Raw genomic sequence first — 23,863 nt, forward strand, 5'->3', positions numbered from 1 at the left:
CCCACACACAGAGCTTCTCCACTTCCTCGTGTTCTCTCTCATACATACATATACACCCCCCTAGGCAGGCCCCTATTCTCTCCCCCACTCCACCACACAGCAGGCTCCCATTTACACATATACCCAGGCAGGCTTCCATTCACACCAAAATCCCCACCCCCAGGCATACTCCCATTCACATACACACACACGTGCACACACACACACACACAAAGTCAGGCTCCCATTCACTTACAAACACAAAATCCAGGCAGTCTCCCCATCGGGAGCAGAAGGAAAGCCTGTTCTGCTGCTTTACCTTGTGTGCTGGCCCCTTGTGCTATTCAAAACTCTTGCACCCAGCACTTCCTCTATGCTGGTCATGATCAGTATAGCACATGTGCTAGCTGTAAGAGTTATGACTTGTGTAGGGCTGGCACATGTGGTGGAGCAGGAGAACGGGCTCTCTCCTGGCAGCATTCTCTTTTCAGCCACCGGTGGGATGGGGTCCACTGGCGTCCTCCTGGGCCTGCTCCTCTTTTCGGCCACTGGTGAGATGGAGATCCACTGGCAACCTCTCAGACCTCTTCTTTCTTCAACTGCTGGTGAGACGGGGATCTACTGGCAGCCTCCCAGGCCTCATTCTGTTCCCAGCCATCGGTGGGACAGAAGCCACCAGTGGCCTTGCAGGCCTCCTATTTTTGGTCATGGTTGGGAAAGGGTCCTCTGGCAGCCTCCTGGGCCGCCTCCCCTCTATGGCTGCTGCTGTGCTGGGTGAGCACACCTGGCATTGCCAGGCCTGTTCACGGGGACCCTACATAAGGGCCTTTCTACTCGGGCTGCCAAGCAATGCTAAATGGATGGGTGGCCCACCCAGGCCCACTCATGGCTATGTCACTGCTCTGTCTATGCTATGCATGTGTGACCAAGGTGAGATATTCTGCTAAATTGTAGTTTCTGTATAAGAATCTATAGCTCTCTGGAGCTGTTCCTGCTCTTTGCTGTACAGGGATATTGAAGGGGGTATGACAACTGATTGTAAACCCTCCCCTCTTTTCAAGCTCAGAGGAAACTCCCTCCCATTACTCAGGCTCAAGTGCTTTGTAGTGCAGAGATTGAAAAAGGCACAAGTTAAAATCTCCATAGAACTTCCTGGCTAGAGGGAGGGAATTAAATGCAAGGGGAAAGAACAACTATGGTGAGCATCTGGCTTCAGGGTCTAAGAAACAGCTGAGCTATTCCTGGATTTTTAAGGCCTATTTCAAATCAGTCTTTGTGAAACTGGAGTCAACAGGTCAAGGTTCACTGAGTTATTGAAGACCTAGAGCAGCAAGTGAAAATGAAATGTGGAGATACCAGCACATGCAGGGAATTTAGACCAGTTCTAGTTTTTGAACTTGCATCTCAATGCACTGTCGTATTTATGCTGCTACCATTTAAAATGAACCTAGCAAGAATAACATACATCAGGATGGGGTTTGTTAGAATTAAGATTGGCCTGAAATCTTCCTCCTGGAATAGAGCAATTTAAATGCTAGTGAACATTCTGTTTCTGTGCATAAATTATCTCTGCATAGATTAGAAATGTGCAGCCTCAAAAAATTAGTTTTGGTTCATTTCATGGACACCTCAATTTGTTCATTTCTTCCACTTGTTTTTCATTTTATATTGAAGTCAATGGGGAAAGGTCCCATTAACTTTACTGTAAAAGAAAAACAAGTCAGGGACCAGCCTGAAGCTGGGATCTGGCTCAAAGCTGAAGCCCAGACAATACTGGGTCCTGGCCAAGGCTCGGTCACATTGCTGAGTCCCTGGCCTGGGACTAGGCAAAGGCTTGATGGCAGGGCCTGAACTAAGGTTAGGTCCTGGTTGCTGAAGCCTAGGCCCGACATCAGGACCCGGCCCAAGACCAGATTCTGGTGGCCAAGAACAAACTTAGACCCTAAGTCTGGGTCTGACACTAGTACACTGCTGAGGGTGGGTTCTGGTTACCAGGGCCTGGGTCTGGGCTTAGACTGATGCTGGGGGTCAGCCTGAGGCCAGGTTCTGGTTGCTGATGCCCAGGCCTAGATCCGAGGCTTCCAGCGCTATTGCTATAGCAACACTGGAAGTGCTCAAGATCGCAGTGTCCTGCAATCCAGGGGCTCAAAGTGGGGGCCTGATTCAGCTATTGCATGGGTGGGAGGGCTTTGGAGACAGGGTAGCAGCATGGAGGTGGTATGGTGGGGGGAAGGTACGCAGGAAGTAATATATATAGTTTTTTGTATTTACTAGGGAGGGAGAGGGCCAGCATCGAGTATTTCATTACTGCTTAAATTTGGAGAGGTTTTGGGGAATCCTGGCCAGCAGGGCAGGGGGGTGGGAGGTTCGACTTTTATCGTGGGAGATGGGAATTGGGCTGGGAGGCCTGTAAATTTTTTTTTCAGTCAAAGGAGTGCTACTTAACTGGATATCTTTTGAAGCTATCCAGTTAAGTTGCCAGTTATTCGGCAGCCACATAGGACTGGATAACATTAGAAGTGCTCTGAAGCAGGTCTAAAGTTATGTGGCTTACTTAGCCAGAAAGAATTGAAATTCAGCTAAGATAGATGGATATAACTTAGGAGCACCCCAGAATGCCCCCGGAATACCTTTATTATCTGACTCTTAGCAGATAGAAAGAAATTTAAAAGTTAATTAAAAACCTGGCTATTCATAAATGCTTATAATTTAACTTAAAACTCAGAATATACGAACTCACAAGACAAGAAAGACAAATGATAATTGCAGCATGAAGAATAAATCAAATTAGAGAATGCATGATTCTCAAACAAGCCTCAAACTGAGATGTGAAAACTACCATTTTATTTGTGATTACCAACACTCCTAGCCTTATGTATTTATTTGTCATAATTTCATTTGCCTCTAAATTCATGGAAATTAATACCTACATAACAATACCAACATCGTAAACATTCGCTTTGTTTTTGCTTATGTTTGTCTGTTGAATTTATAACTATTAATGTCACCTTCTAAACCGTTGTGCTCTATACATGGAACGACGGTATATAACATGTCTAAATAAATAAATAAATAATTACTTATCCAGCTAAAATCTAGCTGCATAATGGCACAATATTGCTAAACTTGCCATTTATATGGATAATAACTTGTGAATTATCCATCTAAATGGCTTTGAATATTGACCTCAATAATCCTAAATGATCCCATTTGAATGACAGGCACTTTGTAAATGAAAATTATTTTTATTGAAACTGATGAGACTTAAAAGTCAATCTTCAGAGGGGTAGCCATGTTAGTCTGATAAAGCTAAAATGATAGAGGCAGTTGGCACCCTCTAGACCAACCAGTTTATTGAGGCATGAACTATTGTGGACTAGAGTTCATCTAGTCTTACCAGTAGAGGGTTGGAGAATGGAATTGGGGTAAACTGGGGCAGGATTAATACAGTACCGGAAAGAATTGAAATCTACTTGCTTCCCTGAAGCCGAGCAACCCCATAGGCAGGCTGCAGAATCTCATGATAGTCTCTCTTCCAGGGATGGCCTTTGGATGTCCCATCAGATGTTTCTCCAGGAATCTTTTAGAAGAACAGGCACATGAAGATCATTTGCATTGACCCAAGATCTGGACTGAGGCCCTTTCAAAATATCAGGTATTCTATCTTCTTGCAGAAAACACTAGAATCCAGAATCTTTCTTTCGGCTGCTTTGTCTCCCTCATGATGTCAAGGGGTATTCATGCCGTTCTTTTGGAGCAATGGAGTATTCCTCTGAGTGTTGGTATGATTCAGCTCCAATTTTATGTCTTGGGCTGTTCATGTTACTGTTGGTGCTGTTTTGTTTCTCACATTTATTATTTATTTATTTCATTTACATGCGGCTTACGCAGAGCCCTAAGCTCTACACAATATCAATAACAGATACAACATAACAAAGGCAGATGTATAGAAAAGTCCAGTCAGGATAGACCTCAAGATACACAGATAGTTCTTAAGTCAACAAGAATTAGGTGTCCAAGGATAGTCAGCTCATGCAGAATGTCCTTGAGATCAACAAAAGCTTGCCAAAAAATGAATGTTTTAGCCATAGCCTTGAAATTTTGTACATTCCAACATCTGCATTTCATATGGCAAGATGTTCCATAATGTAGATGCGACAATATCTCTTACTAACAGCTAAGCCTGGTGCATTGAAGGAACATCGAGTAATCCTTTTTGAGAGGAACAAAGTCGTCTACCTAGGTTGTATATCCTAAGTAGAGCATTGGCCCATGGCAACGCATTCAGTGATAACAGCTTGTGGACCAAAGAGACATTTTTGTATTTTATCCTCCACAGGATAGGTAACCAGTGGAGGTCACTCAAGATTGGGGTGATATGGCAGAGCCATAGCCAGGCAATTTGGCACCTATGGCCAAATGAAAAGCTGTGCCCTTACCCATTACACAAAGCATGACATTAGGAGTTAGAAGACACTCAAATGGTTGTAGAGCAATGTCCAAGGCCGGGGTGTTAGGCATCCTAGGCAAACCTTACAGCCTTGCACATCCATCCCAGCTTGTCGAATCCTCCCTACACACAATTAAAAATTATACATTTATAATAACAGATTTTATATGAACAAGGATATTCAAAGTACAGACTTCTGAGATACATTATCACTTATAATATGTATGTTATATTTACATACAATGCTGTGGTGCAAACCAGAAAACCCAGCAAAAAAGCAAAACAAACCCTTGGAACCCATATGATATTAGGGCTACTATAACTCACCATGGACAAGGGCTCGACCCTCTGAAAGCCACAAGAAAACAGAATTTTCTGACACCAATAACATATTTCAAAATAGACACATTAGATAACACCCAATAATTAAAACACATAAGGAATTTTAAAAATCCTCTGTTTTCCATTCCTGGAAAACAGATGCCTGAGATTGTCATGATTTAGCTGGAAGAAAGGAAGGAAGAGAAGAAGGAAGTTTGTTGCACACAAATGTTCTGCTCTCTCTTTCATTAACACATGCTCTTGAGTGAGCCGGGAAACTATAGAGCGGTGAGCCTGACTTCAGTGCCCGGAAAAATCGTGGAAACTGTTATAAAGAATAAAATCACAGAACATTTAGATCAGTGGTTCTCAACCCTGTCCTGGGGACCCCTCCAGCCAGTCGGGTTTTCAGGATATCCACAATGAATATGCATGAGAGAAAATTTGCATACACTGCCTCCATAACATGCAAATTTTCTCTCATGCATATTCATTGTGGATATCCTGAAAACCCAACTGGCTGGGGGGGTCCCCAGGACAGGGTTGAGAACCACTGATTTAGATAGACATGGTTTGATGGGACACAGCCAACATGGATTTACCCAAGGGAAGCCTTCTCACAATTCTCCCACGTATTTTTGAAGCGGGGTGACTAAACATGTAGACAAAGGTGAATTCAGTAGATGTGGTGTAGTTGGATTTTCAGAAGGTGTTTGACAAAGTCCCGCATGAGAGGCTTCTAAGAAAACTAAAAAGGCATGGGATAGGAGGCGATGTCCTTTTGTGGATTGCAAACTGGTTAAAAGACAGGAAACAGAGAGTAGGATTAAATGGTCAGTTTTCACGGTGGAAAAAAAACAGTGTAGTGCCTCAGGGATCTATACTTGGACCGGTACTTTTTAATATATTTATAAATGATCTGGAAAGGGGTACAGCGAGTGAGGTGATCAAATTTGCAGATGATAAAATTATGAAGAATAGTTAAATCTCAAGTGGATTGTGATGAATTGCAGGAGTACCTTGCAAGACTAGAAGATTGGGCTTCCAAATGCCAGATGAAATTTAATGTGGGCAAGTGCAAAGTGATGCATATAGGGAAAAATAACCCTTGCTGTAATTACATAATGTTAGGGTCTATCTTAGGAGTTACCACCCAAGAAAGAGATCTAGGCATCATAGTGCATAACGCATTGAAAAATGGCTCAGTGTGCTGTGGCGATCAATAAAGCAAACATAATTTAAGGAATTATTAGGAAGGGACGGCAAATAAAACGGAAGATGTCATAATGCCTCTGTATTGCTCCATGGTGAGACCGCACCTTGAATACTGTGTGCAGTTCTGGTCACCGCATCTCAAGAAGGATATAGCTGCACTGGAGAAAGTGCAGAGCAAGATGACCAAAATGATAAGGAGCATGGAATGGCTGCCCTGTGAGGGAAGGCTAAAAAAGTTAGGGCTGATCAGTCTGGAGAAGAGTCGACTGAGTAGGGATATGATAGAAGTCTACAAAATCATGAAAGGACTTGAACAAGTTAAATGTAAATCAATTATTTACTCTCTCAGATAATAGAAAGTCCTGGGGGCACTCCATGAAGTTAGCAAGTAGCTCATTTAAAACAAATCGAAGAAAATTCTTTTTCACTCAGGGGTTGATTTTAAGACCCATGCATGTGTGTCCATAAAATACAGATTCTGCACACACATGCACGCCAGATTTTCATGTCCACATGCGCATGTGCAGTGGGTGGCCAGCTCCGCATGCAGGGGGAGAATTTTAGCAAAATATATGCGGTGACACAATCGGGCCTCCCCCAGTTCCCTCCCAGTCCATTCCAAATAAGGAGCGGACTGGGAGGGAACTTTCCTACCCCTAACTCTATCCTTCTTCCCCTGCCCCCTAAACCTACCCTAACTATCCCCAAATTTTTTATTTTGGTACTTCTCCGGAGGAGCAGAAGTAATCTCCATGCACCGGCCGGCTGCTGGCGCGCACTTCCCAGGACAGCGGCTAATACTTTCCCCCTCTCATGGAGCCTTGGGCTGTTCAAGACATTGTCGGTGCCATTTTGCCTCACTTTTAGAGTCTTGGAATATTCTTCCCTCTGTGGCTGATGATTGCCTGGAAGTTTCATTAAATTTGAACTGAAAGCCCCACTGTTAAAGCCCAAAATAGGATATCTTGCTTCCCCTATTGATTATAAATGAAAATGAATGCATAAATGAGCAAAATAAGCAAATTAAATTTTGGGACCCGAACTGAACAAAACAAATCACTGAGCCAATTGAACCAAATCAAATGGAAATTTATTTCTGCATATATCCCTAGGAGCCAGCACTGTAGGCTGGCAGAAACAGAGGAGGGTTGGGTGTAAGGGATCTGGCTGTTATACTGCGCTTCTGCCAGCAGGGGCCCTAAGTGGGTCATTTTCATGCTGCCTCAGTCTTGCAAGCTTCCATGTTTGCAGCATGTTGCAGCAATTTCACTCCCTTAAAAAGCTGGCCTCCTAGTAAGCTCTTTGCCTCAGCTTGGAGGCTCTTACATTCCATGTTGTTGCCAGTGTGACTTTTGCATTAGACCTTAGCCTCAGCTATTGTTTGGCTTTCTGTTCTGTTTCTCTTTGTTTTTGCCTTGTTCTTGGGTTCTATTTTATGGTGCACTCCCATGCACTGTCTTGTGTTTGTTTGAGGGCAAATATGGTAACTGAGGAGGGTTGGGAGAGTCTGGATAGCCTGATGACCAATAAGCGATACTAAATAGGAGGAACCACAGAAAGCAGCATTATTCCTGCTCAAGGGCTTAAAAAAAAATCCTGCTTTCTGTAATTCCTCATACAGGCAACCACAGAAAGCAGCATCCCCAATGTCTGGCCCAATCGGAACCCCTGCCGGCAATGAGTGAAGGAGTGAATACATTAATATTAAGTATCAGGCACTTGATATTAATTTATTCACTTCTCCACTTCCTGCCGATTGGTCCATTCACTGTCACATGTCAGTGAAAGGACATGTGAGGAACAGCCCTTCCGGTGGTGGGGAGGGAGCTCTGGCCAGGCTGTTCTAGATGCACAGCCACTTCTGGGCGCCTGATGCAGGGCACTAGGGATGCACAAATTACCCATTGCATTTCCCTTTTAGCACGGCAACTCCTTTCCCTATTGAATTGAGCATCCAGGAGAGGTGGATGTGCGCGTGTTCAAAAAGTATGCACCCAGTTTGGACGTGCATTTTTTAAGTGCTGATATTGCCTTGGGGTGTTGTTGCCTCTGCTGTTCACTCAGTGCCATAGGATGTTGTTGCTTCTGCTACTGCGGGCTTGTAGGGATGTGCCTTCATTTGAAATTGTGAATCAAGATGAATGACTATTTTTGTTTCATTTTGAAATGAACTTCAAAAAAAATTGTGCATTTTTTGTTTTTGGCAAATAGTGCAAACTATTTGTAGTGCGCAGTTTGCAAATACTATGCACTGTTTGCTAATAGCACACACTATTTGCTAATAGTGCACGCTATTTGTTGAAAATGAAAAAAAAAGAAAGAAAAAAAACCAAGAAAATAAACACCCCCCAAAACCCTGAAAAATGATTAACAAAACAAACACAAAAAACATTTGTTTGCACATCCCTACTGGCTTGCTCCTCACTCACAGGTCGATGCAAAAAGGTGCATTCAGCTGAACACACATTTTAACCCTCACCTTAATGCACATTTTCTGCACGGAAAGCTTACTGCTGATGTTGGAAGGAGTTTTACCTGCACAAATGTGGGTTTAAAACTGTGAGTAATGCTTAGCGCCCTCACATGGAAATCCAATGCTAATGAGAGCATTAAGCATTCCCACCCAGTGCAGAGAGGTGCACTGAAATAACTCCTAGTGCTGGAAATGTAATACCTGGGCAGAGGTGGAGTAAAGTTTCCAAATGCTAGAAAAATGTCAGGTTTCCCTTCTTCGGGGGGGGCGACACAATCCATGCGAAAGAGGGCAGCCCCAGGTATAGAAGCAGCTGATGAAGTGAGACGTAAAGAACGGAGCACTCATTCAAGGCAACTGGGGCAGAGAAACACACAGGCATGCACCATGCTAGCACATGCACAGCGGTGGGCGATGTGCTCCCGGTGTCAGCCTTCCTCCTCCCTCCAGGCTCCTGCAGAGTGATGCATGGTGCTGCCGTCCCTGCTTCTCCTCTTGCTCGCCTGCAGCACATCTGAGTTCAGCTGCTGCAGCAGGAGAGAGGATTTGTTGCAGCCCGACCTGGCCAAGCCGGCAAAATTGAGCGTTCGGTTTTCGGCCCAACAGCCGCGGGCCGAATTCAAAATTTTTTTTTTTTTAACTTTTCGGGACCTCCGACTTATTATCGCTATGATATTAAGTCAGAGGGTGCACAGAAAAGTAGTTTTTACTGCTTTTCTGTGCACTTTCTCGGCGCCGGAAGAAATTATCGCCGACCTTTGGGTTGGCGCTAATTTTTGAAAGTAAAATGTGCGGCTTGGCTGCACATTTTACTTTCTGTATCCCGCACGCATACCTAATAGGGCCATCAACATGCATTTGCATGTTGAGGGCGCTATTAGGTGCCGTGGGTTGGACGCGCGTTTTCCTCCCCTTACTGAATAAGGGGTAAGGGAAAACGCGCATCCAATAGCAGGCTAACAGTGCGCTCCGTCGGAGCGCACTGTACTGTATCGGCCTGTTAATCAGGAGTTTAAAAAATTTTAACCTGTGTGTTTGAAACTGTGTGCGGAAATCCAGCACAAAGCTTCTTAATTCACAGGTTATTGCAACAGCGTGCAAGTGCCTTGGTGTCACAGCTGCCATTACCTTGTCCTTCTTTCAACAATTGGGAGGCTATTGTCACCGTTGCTGCTGCCTTGCCCCTCACTTGGTGCCTTGGGGTTTTGATGCCTCTGCTCCTGCTTCCTGGCTCCTCTCTCAGTGCAGTGGGGCGCTGTTGCCTCTTCCGCTACCTGCCTAAAAGTTTCATAATAAATTGGAATGAAAAAGCACAATTTTTTAGTGAAAATACCCAGCATGCTTTGTGTCCTCCATTGGCTCTAATGAAAACAACAAACATGACACAAGTGACATACATGGTGAAGTGGAATGATAATTGTCATGAATGTAAAACAAAATGACAGAACAACATGCAAAATATGTTTGCATGCGAACCTGTACTGTCTTTATCATGGTAATGTTGTCATGTTCTGCATATCATTAGTTTGATACGCTGGATGTTAAAGTCTGATGTATCACGAAAATTAAAACAAGCGGACAACTTGTGTTGCCATGCTAGTTATAAGGCAGCTTAGTACATAGACCCCCAAATTGTTTTAAAACTGATGATAATGATGCTGATATTTGACAGCAGGTTTGCACAGTACAATACACGAGGTCCCTGTGGATGGGGAAGGTGGAGGCCATTATACACCAAACTAACACAAAGAGTCTGCCATTCCCCGTAATGCTCCAACACGGGATGAACAGATTCTCCAAAAGCACTGTTCTGTGGCTGTCTGTACAAATCAAGATCCCATGAGATGAGCTGCCACCATCACTGCACACGCAAACGGAAAAAAAATACCACAACGTGTGTGTCAAGATCCTTGAGTATTTGGTTTCTACCAGGATCTGCAGTAACCAAGCAACTGGGTGGGAGTTGCTCTTTGCTTCTGGATTTCTTTTTTCACAAGATACATATACAATCGAAAGAATAATTCACACCCTTCCCAAAATACAAACACACTTGGTCAGCTCCCCCCCCCCCCCCCTGAAAAGAGACTGAGCATCCTCTATTTACCTGTCACCTGTGAAGGGATAACTCGCCTCCTCTAAGCAACGCCTTCTCCAGGAGCCAGAGTGAAGCAATCTGGGACGCCGGCCAAAATTCCCTTCTATAAAAGGCTTGCCTAAGGCACAGGTGAACTGTTCCTCCTCACAGTCCCTCAGTACGGTACCCTGTGTCCGACATTCGGACAAGATGGGTGTAGGTAGGGGAACATGGATACGAGTATGGATCCTGGTAATGATGACCATCGTTGCCCAGTTTACAGGTAGGAGCACATTCACTTTTAATTTTACAAGGCTTGTGGTTTTCTCAGCTAAAATTCAATAGTGCCAGTAGATTTGATCAGTGGAAACCTGTTTCTTTATTTAACTTCTATGCTAATTTTTTTAATGTACTAGTCTTGTACATTAGTGGCTGGTGAAAAGCATTAGACTTACACCACTGAAGACTGAATTTTCCACTGATTTAGAGGCAGGTAAATTCTTGGTTGGAAGCAGTATAAATGTCTTCCTTCGCCACCTACCACCACCACCACCACCACAGACACACACACACACACACACACACACACACACAGTGCTCTGACAGTGTGTCTCAAGCCTGTTTTGAACCAAACACTTCAGGGGTGCAGGGAGTGTGGAACTTGCTTATTCAATACTTGACCTCTTTGCTGAGATGATAAACAAGGGTGCCCATTAGTACCAAGCATTATAGGGTTTTAATCGGATGGGCACAGATTCCTGTCCAATAAGCAACTGGCAATTTCCTTTAACAAACTATTGCCTCAAGAACTAGAGATAAATAAGATAGTGAAGGGGGATGCTGAAGATTAAAGCCATAAAAGAAAAATATTGGGAAAAGATTAGTGAAATATTTGTTAATGTATGAGTAGAGGTGGAAGGGAGGGACTTTCGTCTGCTTCATACGCTAGATTCCCACTGTAAGACCTCTTCTTTCTCTAAATATCACTCCAGACTAGCTTTGCCTTCATAACACCTTCATGCTTCCAACTGTTCATCCATTGAAGTTTTTGGCATCCGTAGGTGGCTGTAATGGGGAGGGCAGTGTGTGATTTATTATCATCAATGGCTTTTCATGTGCCAACAATCCCCAGCAGTACTTAAAGTTATCCCCAGTGAAGGCATGAGCTCTAGTGTACAGTTCTAAGCTTTACTTCACTTTCATGCTGTTACCAAGATCTTGTTAAAATGCAAGTTATCATGTGCTTGAAATACACGGACCAACCCAGTGCTGTGCTTAAAGCTGGCAGAGAGCATTTTGCTTCTCAGTATCTGTATCAGCAGTGTTGCATGTTCATTGAAATATAACAGCATGAAAGATACTTTGACCATTCTAAAACTAACCATATCCTAGTGGAATATGTGTCTTAGATTTCCTTTGGCAGGGCTAATGCAATGTTTCCTGAAATCAATCACGTTGGATGAGGTTAGTAGTGCTGCCTCTTTATTACAGCCGCTAGCCAGAGATGCTAAGCACCTTGAATTAAGGCAGTTTTCATGAAAATACAGGACTGGAAGTATAAAAAACAAAATTACTGAGAATTTAAAACGACCGGCTTAGCCTTTTCCAGTGGTCTAGGTTTGTTGGCAATCTTGTAAAGCAGCCCATCTCATTTAATTCTGGGCACTGCCTCCTGTTAACACCTTTTCACTGATTCTTTCAATGTTAAATTAGAGATGTATGAGGACATTTTGGCACGTCTGTTTTATGTAAACCTTTCCTTAAATACCTAAGCATCTCTTCTACATTGCTGGTTTCACCTTAAAGAATACCCTAGACTAGGAAATCTTAGACATTTTCCTACAGCTTTTATGGCCAACCAATATTCTGCTTGACATAAGAGAGGGTCCCTTCAAAATAGAAAGTCAGGGGCGATGCAATTGGTAATTGTCACTGGGAGAAATCACCAGACTTGGTTTAGAATGAAATGCTCTGTAGTCTTGGAACTCACATTAAGGGTTATTATGGGGTAATCCATACCGTAACATTTTGTCTCAGTGATTTTATTGCACTGAGAAAGCCTTTCCCTCTTTCGTTGAAACTTCCTATAAACTGAGGGCTGGCAACATTATTGCTCTGAATCCAGAGTGGTTCTTCTTCCAAGCCTTGTTATTTGGGGATCCATTCCCTCCCTCTTCCCAAGCCCACCATACCCAGGAATGCATCTTTAATGTATGAAGTCAGCAGCTGTGAGATGTGCATAGAAAAAGAAATGTTTCTCCCTCAGGGTTAAAGAAACTTAGCAGAACCCGTTGTAGAAACTCCTAAGCTAATAAGGCAGTAGGAAGTTAAAAAAAAAACAACAAACAACCCACACCAACATTAATATTCCCAAATGAAATATTAAACAAAGGTGCAACAAAAAAGGTGTGGGTCCCTTCAAGAGATGACAGGTTTATTGAGCTTACGGTTGCCAGACTGGGGCTTTAATCAATACATTTCCTGTGAAAGATTCTCTTCGTAGTGCTCACATTTTAGCTCCTACATCAGGCTGGAAATATTTATGGTGATTTAGGGAAAGGATGGGCATCCTAAGTCCACTGCGTGATATGTTATGAGCAGCTTTGCACAGATTATGGTTAATATGGGCTTGTATATTTGGCATTTGTGTACTGCTGGGCACTCTGTAGAGCCTAACATGAGAAGAAAATGACCCAGAAGTGGAGGAATTACTTAGTCTTGCAGACTTCCTGGATTTCTAAAGGACTCTCATGCCTCCGTTTTCTCACTGATCTGATCATGTGTGAGGATAGGGTTCATAGGAAGCTGCACCCTTAATAAAATTATACACCCAGTTTTTATTAAAATTTAAACTTGGCATGCTCCTTTGTAATTACAACAAACCCCATGCTCAGAACAGACTCCCCAACTACATCTGGTGGAATATATCTGAATGGTAAATATGTGTGATCTTTTAAAGGACTTCAATCTGCATTGTATGTGGCATAACTGATGACACTGCTCTGGCCATGATTGTTGATTAAGTTCTAGAAGAATCGCAGGGAAGCCACCTACAGAATTTCAATTCTAACAACTGAAGAGTTCAATATATAACTCATACAGGATAACTACAGTTTAATTAATTAATTAATAGGTGATATTGGGCACTCTTCTCAGGGTGACTTACAAGAAATAAAATGAGTGCCACACGAGCCCAGTAAAATAGGCAGTCAAACAGCAACAGTGAGGTGATCCAGAGAAGTGAAGGAAAAGCCGACTTGTAGCAGTAGGTCTTTAACTGAACTCAGAACAGAGAAGATGAATGAGAGAATTTTTGAAACTTTATACAAGGGTTGGAGGCCTCGCTGGCTGTTTTTTTCTTCTACTGGCATTAGTCAAAAGGTCCACAGCCTCATTAGCATTATTTTGTCTTTTGCCAGATGCCCAGCTATCTAACATCTCTGTAAAATGAATAAGGAAGATCATATTATCCTACAAAATATAAAATTAATAGTTAAAAAAACCCCCAAAAACTCTAACAAAATAGTTGAGTCAAAAAGACAAATAAAATGCCTGTTTTGGGGATTGTTAAGGTGTCTTTCTCAGAGAATTTGTAATCTTCATAGGTCCCAGCTTAAAGCAATTATTAGCCTTAAAAAAAACCCCAACAATCATCTCTGCTCAATAATGTTGCTGATTTTAGTTCAACAAATTTTTTTCCAAATAAATAAATTATCTTAAGAGCAGGATCATGCGCATGTAATCCATTGATTGAATTGGTGTTCAGCATCTATATGAGAAAGGATCACAAGCATTCTTGTGAAATTAACATTAAGATGATGAAACCAAGAACAAACTACAGCATAGTTTAATACCATATATTAATTTAACCCAAGTATACCATTTTAGTTTGCTTTGTATATTGTGTAAGATCAATATTTAAAAGCCTTTATATGGGTAACTTTGCATACAAAAACTGAATTTAGAACATTTCCTTCCCCCTGTTGACCATATAAATTTGGGCTTCCAATTTTTGCTATACCAGAAATATATCTGGATAAAAGCTGGTGAACACAAATATTGAACATTGTCCAGCTAAAGTTACGTACTCGTCTGGTCAGAAAAATAGCAGTCCTAACTTTAGCCGGACAAAGTTACCAGTGTGAATTTATCTGTCTATATTCAGCAGGAGATTAGTGCACAGAAGTTCCACTGAGTGTCTAGCAAACGTTACCTGCGTAACTCTCCACGCATAAATTTGCCTCTCGCCACCTTACTGAATATTGACCCCTGTGCGTAGAGTGTTGGTGTGCGTGCCTGTGAAAGCAGATAGGATATGAAGGGGGAGTAATTTTTAAAATAAGTAGCTGCAAATTTTAATTAACTACTGACAAATCTGATTGGATTAGATAATATTTGGAAAGCACCCAGTTAGAGAGTGCATTTCTGGAAGTGTTCACACTTCTCCTGGAGATAAAGGAATTTAAGTCAGACAGGGCCTGGGACTGAGCCAAAAGACAGTAGGAAGAGTAGAATAAAACTAAAAGACTCAGGTGTATCTGTATAGCAGAGCAACTGTATAGTAGAGTTTACATGGCTCACAGTTTAGACAGAACTGTCATCCCAGTAGGGTTGCAGAATCTCACTTTAATATGCCATAGTCACTTATATTCATAGGTACCTTTTTTTCTGGTAAAGCTTGCCAATAATATTTTGTTTCTTCCAACTGAGGGTAAGAAAGTGACTTCTAGCCAATCAGGAGTAAGCCCCGTTGACATATTTTCTTATCAAATGGCTTCAGTCACATTCTTTGGGCATTATGGGCTTTTGTCTAGCATTACATAAGTTCAATCCTTATTTTTATGACCAGGGGTCAATTGCTTCTGCCAAGAATAGATGCTCTGGCATATCCCTTGTCTATGAGGATGCTCATGAGCAGGGATTTTTATTATTATCTGTCAGTGAAGTACTTTTTGGAATACAATGATCTGACCAAACCCCGTTACTACTGTTTTTCGAGCTTGGGGCCACTTACATATTCAGGCTCTTTATTAAGTGTTGCTAGCAAAGGGTATTTTCCCAAAGAACAGAATATCCAGTAGATCTCTCCCTCCCATATCCAGCTTTGTTATTCTCCTTAATAATTCCGGAGCACATGGTATTGCCTAGGAGGCTTTCCTTTAAACATGTTGCTTCAGTTCAGTCATATCAATGGAATGCACAATAAATGCACTATATTTTTGTCAGAAACAGAACAAAAGGCACTAATAAGCTGTGCATTACTAGTCGGGGGATTAACAGCCCTTGAAAGAATATTTTGTTTCAAAGAATCGTTCAAAGCCATCTTTGGGGAGGAAATGGTGAAAAGAGATGAAAGGGCAAATACAAAGGAATAGCGGGGTAGATGAGATGACGAATAGCGGGGGAATGGAAAAAGGCCAGTAGCATTCATGATTTTCTAGAGGTCATATTCAGTCAGTGTCCGGATAGCAAAGTTAGCCAGATAAACTTAGCTGGCTAACTTTGGAGGCATATTCAACAGTGCAGGCACACAACTGAATATAGCCAACTCTCTTAATTAGGTAGTTAGCCGGCTAACTATAACTGGCTAACTTTAGGGAGGCTCTCTGATTTGACCACTCTTAGCTGGCTAAGTGATATGGCTATGTCTGAATATTGGTTAGCTGGTTAACTTAGTTGGCTAACTCAGCTCATCCCAGTTAAGTCACCAGACTGCCCCTAAGGTATCCGACTAAATTCTAGCCATCTAAATTATTAGCCAGCCAGAATTTAGTGGGATAAAGGCTGAATATAGCCGGACAAGCCATTTAGATGGATAACTCTTACGTTATCCGTCTAAACGGCTTTTGAATATGGACCTCCTAATGTTCAAAAGAGCAATAGCTGTATTGGTCCTGGAAAAGTCTGGAGCCTGTGCAGGTTGCAATTCCCAACCTTTCCACACCCAAGACATTCCTACATTCACAAAAATATTGTGTAGAACACATGGAGCAGGCACTCTGTCCATGGAGAGGATTCATATACCCAAAAGAAGAGCTGGGAGAGCACTGAAAGCCCCACTAGTCTCTCTTCCAAAATGTAACGCCAAGGAAGAGAGCGGGTGAAGGCACATATTTGTTGCTGTCTCTTGTTGCTGTGAGGTGCTGAGTGTAGAGTCCAAGTGCTGGCCAGGATCGAGCATCAGGAAGTGGTGACTTTTCTATGACACATCAGATCAGGTCTAAACGCACAACAGTGAGCCTTGCCAAACTGGTTGGAAAGTACTGCTTTACTGGGTCAACATCAGAATTATTCAAACATATTATGCATGAGTTTTCAAAACCTCCTTCAAACATGGCCACAGATCTGGAGGAAGGACATATATGGATTAAAAAGCTCTAGTACAATATCATTTGCAGGAAATTATTTATTTTTGGCATACTAACCTTCTTCTGCTCCTTTAGAATTTCACCCAAGTTGGAACCAACCTTCCTGTGGCTATGCAAATGAGCTTTCTTTTGCAGAAACCTTTTTTTTGGTAGTTGTTAGATATTAACCCCACCCTTCCAGCACAGTTATTGTAGTGACAGTCCTTTGGCTGAGCAGCAGAAAGTAATTTGCTCTGGAAGCAAATACAAGTGCACCCTTGAGACAGCCTGTAGGTGTTGCTGTTGTAGAATAAGTAGGAATCCTTCCCACCGCACCCCCAGGGTCTGTTAATACTGCCTCCGTGACTCCTACATGGCAGCACACAGCACTTTCCCTATGTCATTGAGACAACTGTGTATGTGTCTTATGTTGCTCTATTAAAAGCAACCAGAACCTGCAAAGAATCCTGCCATTTTAGAAAAAGAACTCAAGTCGAAAGAGGGGTCAATTAGCCCGGTTAATAGGGTACCTTGTCAGATTTTGAAGGGCGTACATAATAGAAAGTTCTCATTTATATATTGAAGAACTAGGTCTTAAAATTGCTGAATGTGGCCCTGCTATTTCACCTGCTCTGGAATACTCAGAGGGGTAAAGCCCAGTTTACTCCTAATGTTCCTTTTTGATCTCTTCACAATCCAATCAGAGTCGAGTCAAGTGCAGCAGAAGAAAGGCGCAGAGCAAGAGTCTCAAAAGGTTCCGCAGCAACAAGGTAAGAGAGGAGTCCTCTGGAGGGGGTTCTCCCAAGGACTGCAAGTGTGGCGGTCGGGATAGGGGTTCCCCTGGGGAATGGGGAGGGTGTGAGTGGACGGAGTGTTGGAGATGCATTGTATCCCTGCTAATATGGTCGTCCTCTGAGGTCATGACTTTCTGCTAGGGGTGTGCATTCGTTTTGAACATAAATGTAAAACGCTACTTTCTTTTTTTTTTAACTTAAAAAAGTGATGAGACATAAACGATCGGATTTCCAACTTATTCAACATAGCTATGTTGAATAAGTTGGAAATCGCGATTGTTGATCCAAAATAAAAATTTAAACCCCTCACCTTCCTTAAACCCCCCCCAAAGACTTACAACTCCCTGGTGATCCAGCGAGGAGTGAGGATGCCATTTCTGAAATCCTTTGCGAGGAGCACGTGACGTCGGCGCCACGTCGGAGTGACGCGGCATCACGTGATTCCCCGCGGGTTCGCGCCAGAACGCTCGTTCGGCCCAAAAGGAACTTTTGGCCAGCTTGGGGGTGTCAGGAGGCCCCCCCAAGCTGGCCAAAAGTTCCTTTTGGGCCGAACGAGGGTGCCGGAGGGAACTCACGGGGAATCACGTGACGCCGCGTCACTCCGACGTGGCGCCGACGTCACGTGATTCCCCGCGGGGTCGCTTCCGGGATCCTCGTTCGGCCCAAAAGGAACTTTTGGCCAGTTTGGGGGTGTCAGGAGGCCCCCCCAAGCTGGCCAAAAGTTATTTTTGGGCCGAACGAGGATCCCGGAAGCGACCCAGCGGGGAATTACGTGACGCCGCGTCACTCCGACGTGACGCCGACGTCACGTCCTCCTTGCAAAGTTGGTCAGAAATGGCATCCTGACCCCGCTGGACCACCAGGGAGTTGTGGTAAGTCTTGGGGGGGGGGGGGGGATTAAGGACGGTGAGAGGTTTAAATTTTTATTTGCACATATGGACATATACTCAACTCATTGAATTCTGTTTTTGTCCATATTGACCGCAAATGGGACCCCCTTTGGACATATGGACATATGAACTTAAACTTTTGCTCTGCACATAACTACTTTCTGCTGTTCAGAGGAGCAATAGCTGGAGTAGACTGGAGACTGTACAGGTTGCAATTCTCAACCTTTCCACACGCAAGGCACTCCTACATTCACAGAAAATGTTGTGTAGCGCACACACGGAGCAGGAACTACATACATGGAGAGGATTCATATAGCCAAAGGAATTCCTAACAAAGCACTGATAGCTCAGCCAGTCTCTCTTCTGACATGTAAAGCAAAAGGAGAGAGGGAGTGGAGGCACACTTTAATTCATGATGGACCAGCTCCTTCTATATACAAGTGCAGAAGAAGGGAGAAGCCAGTGCGGTGTGGGAAGTTGGCTCAGTTACCTTCACTGCCGCTGCTCCCAATGAAAGTGAATCACATCTAGTGTGTCCTTTTCCCGACTGGAAGACCTCCAAGCTGGGGAAGATGAGGAGGTGCTAAGTGCAAGGCACGTACTGCCAAAAGCAAGTCCCAGCTTTCTATGCCTTGCATGCTGCCCATTCATTCCCACATCTCAGTGCTCGTGCTGTAGCTAGAAAGAAGAGGCATGCACGATTGCCATGCTCTCAGAAGGAGCTTCTACACGTCTGAGAGACATTGTTGCTGTCCCTTGTTGCTGTGATGTGCTGATCCGAGCATCAGATAGTGATGACTTTTCTATGGCACATCTGATCAAGTTTGAATGCACACCACTGTGCCATGTCACACTGCTTGGAAAGCACTGGTTTACTGGAGCAACATCAAAATTATTCTAACGTGATATTATGCATGAGCTTTGAAAACCTCCTTCAAACATGCCCACAGATCTGGAGCAAGGACATATATGGATTAAAAAGCTCTAATACAATATCATCTGCAGAAAATTATTTATTTTTGGCCTATTAACCTTCTTCTGCTCCTTTAGACTTTCAGTCTAGTTGGAACTAACCTTCCTGTGGCTATGCAAATGAGCTTTCTTTTGCAGAAACCTTTTTTTTGGTAGATGTTAGATATTAACTCCACCCTTCCAGCACAGTTATTGTAGTGACAGTCCTCTGGCTGAGCAGCAGAAAGTAATTTGCTCTGGAAGCAGATACAAGTGCACCCTTGAGACAGCCTGTAGGTGTTGCTGTTGTAGAATAAGTAGGACTCCTTCCCACCGCACCCCCAGGGTCTGTTAATACTGCCTCCGAGACTCCTACATGGCAGCACACAGCACTTTCCCTACGTCATTGAGACAACTGTGTATGTGTCTTATGTTGCTCTATTAAAAGCAACCAGAACCTGCAAAGAATCCTGCCATTTTAGAAAAAGAACTCGTCGAAAGAGGGTTCAATTAGCCCGGTTAAAAGGGCACCTTGTCAGATTTTGAAGGGCGTACATAATAGAAAGTTCTCATTTATATATTGAAGAACTAGGTCTTAAAATTGCTGAATGTGGCCCTGCTATTTCACCTGCTCTGGAATACTCAGAGGGGTAAAGCCCAGTTTACTCCTAATGTTCCTTTTTGATCTCTTCACAATCCAATCAGAGTCGAGTCAAGTGCAGCAGAAGAAAGGCGCAGGGCAAGAGTCTCAAAAGGTTCCGCAGCAACAAGGTAAGAGAGGAGTCCTCTGGAGGGGGTTCTCCCAAGGACTGACTGCAAGTGTGGAGGTCGGGATAGGGGTTCCCCTGGGGAATGGGGAGGGTGTGAGTGGACGGAGTGTTGGAGATGCATTGTATCCCTGCTAATATGGTCGTCCTCTGAGGTCATGACTTTCTGCTGTTCAGAGGAGCAATAGCTGGAGTAGACTGGAGACTGGTCCCTTAATCACAGTCCTAGCTCGGCCAACTCCAAAGATGGCAAATTTCAAACCTGAGCTGGTAGTTGCAGCTCAGGATTAAAAGTGGGAAAGTGTGAACATATGTTCCCTATGAACATTTCTCAAGGAAAAGCTATCCACAGAGATTTGAACCTATTTCTCTGTGGGTAGTTTTGTGGGAAAAAAAGGCATGTAAGTTTGAAAATGCCAAACTCCATGTGTTCGTGTCTCCCCTGTCATAACCTCGCCCTGGAAACACCTCCATGAAATGCAGGTAAATATGGAACAACACAGCTATCTCTACCAGACACAGGCTGGACAGTTTTAAATTAATGATTTGCACGGGTAAATGGTTTTTGAAAATTGCCCTCCCTTGGCATAAGCTCTTCCATGAACTGTTTGTGATTTTCTGAAATCCATGCATCAAAGGTACCGGTAATTTGTGTTTTGTTTCTCTACAATGAATTCTGAAGTTTTTCTGCATACTGTATACATAGCACCTGATTTAATTTTTAAAAATTTGCACATGAGAGCAACTGGGAGAATGTCCTCTACAAATCAGACTGGCAAATAAAGTCTTCATTCATGGATTAAATTCTCATATTCATATCAGCTGGAACGTTTCAGGCAACTATTGAGATGTAAATCCTAATTCATATATAAATACCTGCAGTCTAATTAGCCTGTTGTGGGTCACCTGATCCAAAGTTGTTAGCAATAATACCAACTTAGTGTAATAAAGGGTTTCCCAAACTGTGGGTCAGGAACCCAAATGGGATTACAAAATCTTCAGCTGGGGTCACAAGTGCCTCCAACAGCAGTAATCTTTAGGTGCCAGCAGCATTAATAGTGGAAGTTATGGTCGGGCCTTTGAAACAAGAGCTCACAGGCACTGCCCTTGCATTAGTTTTTCTATGTGAGTTTGCAAGGGCCGGGGGAGACTTCCACTGCTCCTCTCTCATGATCCACCATTGAATCTACCGAAGAGAAAAATGTTGCCCCTGTTATCAGCTTGTTTTCTCTTCCCATCAGTTGTCATCCACCCTTGGCACAGGATCCCAAATAAAAATGCGCTGACCCTTGGCAGGGGGAAGTTTGGATGGGAGGCCATTTGAAGGGAAGGATCAGATGCAAGAGGGGTTTGAGGATTAAATCAGGTGGAAAGCAAAAGAGGATGCATGACAGACAATTGACTAGGAGTTGTAAGAGAGGAGCTAGGGGGATGTGAGAAGAGTTGAGGGGAGGAGGTGAGGCTGGGCAGGGAGAAAGAGGGAATGGGGAATGAAAGTGAGGAGTGAGGGGATAATAGGATCAGTTGGAGTTTTAAGAAAGGCTTGGGGTGAGAGGATAAGCTGGGGTGATATGAAAATTGCTGGAGAGGGTGAAGGAGAGGATAGGTTGGGAAGGTGAGGGGCTGGGAGTATGTAAAAGGGGACAGAGGTTGAAAGGGAGTCTGTTGAAGTGGGAGAAGAGCTTAAGAAAGGAAGTTATTTGGAGGGAAAATTTGACTGCAGATTGTGGAGGCCACGATAGGGGATCACTTCGAAAATGGGGAGAGTATGAGTGGACTGATTTTTGGTGATGGATTGCATTCCTGCTAATTTGGCCATCCTTTGGGGTCATGTGAATTTTAAAGTGCTAAAATGGAGTAACATTGGAAAAATGTTTGGTAAACCCAGGTGTAATATCACAAAGTTACTAACACAAAAAGAAATCCTTGTTAGTCAGTTCCCATGTGGAGCTGTGCTCTGTAGTCTCATCCATACCTCAGGGCTTACGAAAGCCTTTGCCAATTTAACCCCATTTTAGTACTTGAAAATTCACATGACACCAGAGGATGGCCATATTGGGAGGGGGGCAATCCACGCTATCCCAATCTCCACACTCTACAGTTAATTTTTTATCCCAACATCTAACCCTTCCAAATAATGTCCTCTTTTTACCTCATCCCACACTCTAGCAGGCCCCCTCTGATCCCCTGCCCTCTTTTACATTCCCTCAGGCTCTCACCTTACCATTCTATTCTTTCTCTTGCCCTCTCAAGCCATTTTCGTATCACCCCAAATTATAATTTCACCCCCAAGCCCTTCTAATAACAGACTGATCCTATCATCCCTTCCCTCCTCTCTTTCAACTCCCATCCTCCCTTTCTTCCCAGTCCCACCTCCTCCCAAACAATAGTCACCTCCTCCAGCTCCTCTCTTAAAATCTCCCGGTCCATCTTCTATCATTCAACAGCTTTCACTCAAGACATGATCCAACCCTCAAAACCATCCTGCACGTGATCCTTCCCTTCAAACGGCCTCACCTCTAAGCATCCCCCTGGCATGGGTCAGAGTATTTTCCTTTGAGTCTCAGGCAAATGGTAGATGAAAACTGATAGGAAGAGAGGACAGGCAGATAACAGGGGCAACATTTTTCTCTTGGGTAGGATCAATGATGGATGATGAGAGACGAGCAGTGGAAGTCTCCCCTAACCCATGCAAACTCAGATACAAAAACTAATGCAATGCAGTGCCTGTGAGCACTTGTTGGTTCAAAGGCCCCATACTGACTTCCACTATTAATGTTGCTGGCACCTGAAGATTACTGCTGTTTGAGGTACCTGTGACCCCAGCTGAAGATTTTGTGACATTTCACAGATTTTGTGAAATTAAACCAGCTCTACACCCCGCAGACACTATGCCCACTAAAACACTTCTCTCTTTCCGCACCACCATAGGGAAACCCATAGCAAAGATCCTCAACAAATTGATCACACTGGGCACAGTTCCTTCTCAACTCAAACATGCCATCATAAAACCGACTCTTAAAAAATCAAACCTAGACACCTCTGACCCAGCGAACTATCGGCCAGTTTCGAACCTCCCCTTCCTATCCAAAATAAAGGAAAGAATCATCAATAAACAACTCACCGAATACCTAGACGAACATCAATTACTCTTCCCATCACAATATGGATTCAAAAATCACCACAGCACAGAAACGCTCCTCCTATCACTATCAGAATCACTCTTAAAAGCCCTAGACTCTGGCCACACATACATACTCGCCCTTCTAGATATATCTGCTGCCTTTGACACTGGAAATCACAACACACTCATCACACGCCTCACTGAAATAGGTATCACCGGCACAGCACTACTCTGGTTCCAATCCTACCTGAGCAATAGGACTTACAGTGTTAAAAGTGGACGATGTGAATCTAAACCTAGAAGCCTCACACAAGGAGTACCCCAAGGATCTGCACTTTTGTCAATGCTGTTTAATATTTATCTCACACCACTATGCCGACTACTATCAAAACTGGGTTTTCAACACTTCATTTTCGCAGATGATGTGCAGATTCTCATACCTATCAACAACTCTCTCTCAAATGCCCTGAACACTTGG

At 43.4% G+C, this 23,863-nt stretch overlaps 1 protein-coding gene across 1 annotated transcript in view; it reads left to right on the plus strand.

The window, feature by feature from the left end:
- The first annotated feature begins 10,755 nt into the window (after nucleotides 1-10,755).
- LOC115079484 (mucin-2-like) overlaps nucleotides 10,756-23,863 on the plus strand; it is a 98,651-nt gene continuing 85,543 nt past the window's right edge. The window contains 3 exon segments of the mRNA XM_029583108.1: nucleotides 10,756-10,795; nucleotides 17,564-17,629; nucleotides 20,200-20,265. Of these exon segments, the coding sequence (XP_029438968.1) occupies nucleotides 10,768-10,795; nucleotides 17,564-17,629; nucleotides 20,200-20,265 (160 nt within the window). The 5' untranslated portion in view covers nucleotides 10,756-10,767.

Source organism: Rhinatrema bivittatum, chromosome 17 (genome assembly GCF_901001135.1).
Source record: "Rhinatrema bivittatum chromosome 17, aRhiBiv1.1, whole genome shotgun sequence".
Lineage (NCBI taxonomy): Eukaryota > Metazoa > Chordata > Amphibia > Gymnophiona > Rhinatrematidae > Rhinatrema > Rhinatrema bivittatum.